At 42.8% G+C, this 6,000-nt stretch overlaps 1 protein-coding gene across 1 annotated transcript in view; it reads left to right on the top strand.

Annotated features, from left to right (window-relative positions):
• The first annotated feature begins 430 nt into the window (after window positions 1-430).
• The window catches only part of LOC126285280 (glucose dehydrogenase [FAD, quinone]-like), an 89,176-nt gene continuing 83,606 nt past the window's right edge, over window positions 431-6,000 (top strand). The window contains exon 1 of the mRNA XM_049984569.1: window positions 431-598. Coding sequence (XP_049840526.1) covers window positions 452-598 — 147 coding nt within the window. The 5' untranslated portion in view covers window positions 431-451. The remainder of the gene's footprint in view (window positions 599-6,000) is intronic.

Genomic DNA, 6,000 nt, shown 5'->3' with positions numbered 1-6,000 from the left:
ATACTCGAACATAATGGTTATTTGCTGCAGTGAGAACCATCTAACTTTTAGTCGCTCGAGAATAACACGTTGAGCGAAGGCGGTGGACAGCCGCAGAACGTGGACAGCCCTGCAGGCTTAGAGCGGCTGGCGACAGGCCAGCTGAGACTAGCAGCCGCGGCAATGTCCGCCCGGCGACAACTGTTACGCCGCTGCGACACGCAAAAAGTGGCGAACGGTGAGCGGCGAGCGGCGCGTTACGCCTCTGGTTCCGAAAGCGACGGCCGCGCCGCCTCCCACAGTGACGGACAGTTGGCGCCCTCAGAGCGGTGGAAGCGGCCGAATGGTAAAGCCGCGGGCAAAAAGCGGTGGCCGGTGCGGCACCGTGGCGAGCTTGTGGTTAAGTAGACCGAAGGAGAGCCGTGCGTGACGAACGCGACGCCGGCTGAGGGAGGCGGCGGTGGCGACCGTGATGGAGGCGGCTGTGAAAGCCGCGCCGGGGGCGGAAGGCCGCGCCCGAGTCTGCGGCCGCAGCTGCGCGCCCGGCAGTGCCACAGCTGACAGCCGCAGCTGCAGCACGGAGCGACGCGGATGCAGCGCGGGGCACGTGGCGAAACAGGTAGGGCAGCCTCTTTCTGTCGCTCAGCCACTGCGGAGCCGCTGGACTCACGTCCGACAGTGGCAGGGTGGCCACTAAATGTGCTCTGTGAGTGTTTGAGCACACACTGTGGGTACACGTCACACGGACTGTGGTACTTTAACGAGTCTGCGGTGACGGCCGTGTAAGCTCATCTGCGAGTAATGCTGGCTGCTGTCGTGCACGAGTTTCAGTCTCATTCTCTTCTCTGATTTTCATTACATTTCCATAAAATATGCGATTCGGATAATGGCTCCAACTCGACGTAATACTGCGGATTCTTCAGGAGTGAATTGGAAATTGGATCTCAGTGAGCTGAAGTGACAGGAGAGAGAAAGAGAGAGAGAGAGAGAGAGAGAGAGAGAGAGAGAGAGCGAGAGAGAGAGCGTGCGTATCTAAGCCGTCAGCCTTTCTGTTGGTTTGATGCTTTTCTCCGTTTTTTCCTGTCACGTAGTAAAACTTTCTTCTCTGAGTAACTGCTGCACCCAAACATCTTGTATAACCTTTCTGGATATTCTAGTTTTCACCTGCTCCTACTGTTTTTTTTCCCGCTACCAGTTCATTCTACCACCAAGTGAACTATTATACGATGTCAGGACCAATTTCCCACCTACTTGTCCCTTCTTCGAATGAGATATTTCAAAGCTTTCTTTTCTTTTAAGCATTTCTTCCTTTCGTACTTTATATTTATGGAAACTGTGCATTGCCTATAATAATAATAATAATAATAATAATAATAATAATAACAATGTCGTGCGGTGCTCAATTACCTGGTGCAAGACTTTCAGCTGCACGCCGTTTCAGCTGTCTGCGTGTCCCTAACCTGCCCTGTGATCAGACCATGGAAAGGACACCTACAGTTTAGCGTGATATCCGAACCACGTGCCGTTCGTGGTGAATTTTCACATCATTGAGAGGTGAAGGCAACGTTTAAGGTAGGCTGAAAGATGCCCGTGGATCGACCGGGATTCAAACTCTGACCTTTCTATATCCAGGCACGCACTTTACCACTAATCCTGCTTTTTTAAGAGTAACAGACCCCACACAGCTCCTGTTGAGATAAAGCCAGTAGAGCAACTTGGTGTCCTACCACTGCGAAGATTGCTGTTTCGCTTTTCTGACTCTACTCTACAGATCTGGAGCTGACCATAGTCTTTTCACTTGGCTGCTACGTGGATATACAATGCGTTTGTTGTGGCGAAGCGAATAAAGCTCATAATCTTTAAGTACTACAACGACAACTAATAACAACGACTTCGGCTGTTCGATATAAAATGTCGAATCAAAACACCTTCAACCGTCTAAATTCCAGTTTAATTTTATTTTTGCGACCAGTTCCAGCGTTACACTACGCCATCTTCAAGACCACTGACCGAAGAAGAATCTCATCTCTTGTACAATCAAAATAGGAGCCAGCATATAGAAAATGGTATCTCTAGACTTCCTTTCAACAAAGTTTTCCCTTTTCATCTACAGTCTACAGGCTGTTGGCCGAGTAGACGTAAGTTTTCCGTGATTTCCTCAAGTTACATTAGACGAATTCTGAGATGATTCTTCTGTCAAGGTAACGTCTGACTTCTCGCCAATCCTTTCTAATTTGTTCTTGTGGCCAATTTCAGTGAACATCTTCGACAGGATGTCAATCTCCTAGTCTTCCTTCCTTTTTACTAGTACTGAGGCTTATTGTTAAGTTCATTAGACTATCTCCTAAACAAATGTACGTATTATTCATGTTATACATAGATTTGTGGCGATTGTGTGTTGGGTCGCGGTGAGAAACTATGCTGCTCATTCATTTTCATATTATTCGTTTCTCGTCCTCGCACTTGATATGTTTTGGCAGGATGTTACAACTGACGTTCGGACTGAAAGGACGCAAGCATCACGGTCCAGAAGTAAGAATAGAACGCTGCAGTGGCCGTGTCTTTGACAAAGCAAGCACCTTATAATTTACCTCAACAGGTTTAGGGAGGTCGCGGAAATCTAAATCAGTACGTCCATCGAGGAACTGAAGATCATTTCCTGAAACACAATACCGATGCCGTAATCGCTGCAACATCTCGGTGACTCAAATCCCGCAGGTCACACCTACAGATTATGTGCTTGATGTGTAGCTGACAGTAACAACAGTTTGTGAAAGTACCAAGTATCAGGAATAAATTTCGAATTTCTGGTAAGAATACGTGTGGAGGATTCTTTGGCGAACCTGAGATACTAACTGACGGGGTGGCCATTTTCTGTAGCGGGTGTATAAAAATAAGTGCGCAAAAAACGCCTGTAGAGGGCTATACTGTTTTTACTTATTGCATTTATTGGCATTTCACAGCTAATTTGGAAGGAACTTTGGTGGGACCGCTGGAGTATTACACTGTTTTAGTTTTAAAGGTGTCAGTTATAGGTTTCAACAGTTATAGTGTTGGCTTTCACGTTAAATGAATGAATACATACACATAATTTTAAATCAAATTAAATTTTAATGCTTATTTTTATTATGTTCTCATTTTGTACTAAAAATTAACCATTTTTGTTAACAATCGTTCAAATTTCACGTCTACTTCCTCAGATATTTCTTCGCTACTTGAGTGTATGAAGCAATAAGTGTGTTATAAGCTGCAACCTCTTTAGTCTAAACCCTATATCACACTCTCTTATCGCTTTATCACAAAAAATATCTGTTGTCTTCCCATATATTGTGACATCTGATTGACTGTAGACGTGTCCTTCTGGTGATTATCGTCTTTTAACACTATACAGTTTGAATAACGAAACAACAAATGATCCATTGCATTTTCCAAAATTGTGAAGCGGTAGGTATTCCATAAGAGTAATATGCTCTCTACATTTATAACTCGGTGCAATATGAGATCGATCCAATAAGTTAGTCTTCATTTCTTGGGTTTATTGCGTGATTAGTTTTATCTGTTTTCGCAACCAAGCAACTCAACGAAGGACACCGCTCCTGTCCTCAATGATTACTCTCATTTGTCTACTACGTCATTCTATGACGCGGACTGAAACAGCTTTCTCCAGACTCTGCGGTTACTTGAGGAATGAGGCGTAATGTTTACCTGAGAGGGAAAACAGCACAATTCTGGCAAACAGAAATTACGAAAATTCCATCTCTTGCGTTACAGCTACGCTGACACAACCCAACCCAGTTTGTTTCGTTACCAGAACGTCTAATGTAGCTTAAAAATAGGGGACTACACATGAAAAAGGAAAGAATACACCAACAAAACATATATGTGCTCAAATGGCTCTGAGCACTATGGGTCTTAACTTCTGAGGTCATCAGTCCCCTAAAACTTAGAACTACTTAAACCTAACTAACCTAAAGACATCACACACATCCATGCCCGAGGCAGGATTCGAACCTGCGACCGTAGCGGTCGCACGGTTCCAGACTGTAGCGCCTAGAACCGCTCGGTCACTTCGGCCGGCCAAAATGTATGGGGAAGACCTGATTCTACAGTAGACCTTTACAGGACGCTAAATAAGGAACTTTGAGACAAGAACGGAATGAATATCTATTTTTTTCTGACTAAAACAACTTACACCCTAGAGTAAATATTTAAGCTCACGGCAGCTGTTCAAAGTGACGATCTCCAGTTCAGTAGACGTGTTCAACGACCTGTCATCTGAGAATCGTGGCGTCACTGATTCTCATTCGAGACACCGACATTTTGCAGCTCAAAATTCATGCAGATTGAAAAAGTAGGTCAGGGTATAACGTCCTCTCAAAGACGAAATCATTACAAATGAGGAACACGTTGGGATTGGGGAATGGTGGAGAAATAAATCAGTTATCCAGTCAGTACAAACTGCTGCCCCATACATTAAATGCACGTCTGAAAATCATGAACTGCACCGTGGCTACTCATTGGGGAATGGTTTGTTGTTTCGCTTGATAGAAACACCAACGTGTTATGAAACTAGCCTTTACAAATAGCTTCAGGTACATGAATATGTCACTCACATCACCAAAAGAAATAACTTCCATAACAAAATCTTTAAAAACAAAGCATTCTAGTGGTTGCGATGAAATATCAACAAAGTTAATTAAGGCATGTTCTTGTGACTTTAGTACAATTCTAAGTTACTTGTGTAACCAGTCAATTATAACTGGGACATTTCCTGACTGGCTGAAATATGCAGATGTTAAGCCTCTATTGAAGAAAGGGGCTAACGAGATGCCATCAAACTACAGACCGATTTCACTTTTGCCAGCAGTCTCAAAAATTTTAGAAAAAGTAATCTACAGGCAGCTTCTCAACCATGTGACCACAAATAACATATTATCAACAGCACAGTTTGGATTTCTGAAGGGTTCTGATATCGAAAAGGCTATTTACACCTACAGTGAAAATGTACTTAATTCATTAAATAACAAGTTACAAGCAGCAGGTATTTTCTGTGATTTGTCAAAGGCATTCGATTGTGTAAACCACAACATCCTTTTAAATAAATTAGAATTCTACGGTGTCAGTGCTGAAATAGGGCTCAAGTCATACCTCGTTAACAGGAAACAAAAGGTGTCAGTGCAAGGGACTAGTGAATTAAGTCATCATCAGAATGGGAAGAAATTACATGTGGTGTCCCACAAGGATCCAACTTAGGGCCATTGATTTTTCTTGTGTACATTAATGATCTCTCATCAGTTACACTGCCAGAAGCAGAGTTCGTTTTGTTTGCAGATGACACAAGTATTGCAATAAATAGTATGTCGAGTGTAGTTCTAGAAAGATCTGCTAATGATATTTTCATGGATATTAATAAATGGTTTAAAGCCAACTCACTGACATTAAACTTCGAAAAGACTCACTATATGGAATTCAGAACCTGTAAGAGGTTTCCACCCAGCATATGCATAAAGTATGAAGAAGAGCAGATAGAAGAGGTTGACAGTCTTAAATTCCTGGGATTACAACTTGATAATAAATTCAGTTGGGAGGAGCACACCACAGAACTGCAGAAACGCCTTAACAAATCTGTATTTGCAATTCGAGTGTTAGCAGACATAGGCGACATAAAAGTGAAAAAGCTTGCATAATTTGCCTAATTTCATTCCATAATGCCATATGGTATAATATTTTGGGGTAACTCTTCAAGTCAAACAAAAGTTTTCAGAGTCCAAAAGCGTGTAGTACGTATTATTTGTGGAGTAAACTCACGGACGTCTTGTAGAAACCTCTTCAAAGAACTGGGTATACTAACTACTGACTCTCAGTATATTTACTCCTTAATGAAATTTGTCCTTTTTCCAACAAACAGCTCAGTTCATACATACAATACCAGGAACAAAAATGACCTGCACAAGGACTTAAAAGCACTTACTTTAGTTCAAAAAGGGGTCCACTACTCAGTAACACTCATAATTTGCCAGC

Source organism: Schistocerca gregaria, chromosome 8, assembly GCF_023897955.1.
Source record: "Schistocerca gregaria isolate iqSchGreg1 chromosome 8, iqSchGreg1.2, whole genome shotgun sequence".
Lineage (NCBI taxonomy): Eukaryota > Metazoa > Arthropoda > Insecta > Orthoptera > Acrididae > Schistocerca > Schistocerca gregaria.
This window is presented reverse-complemented; position numbering and strand designations above follow the sequence as displayed.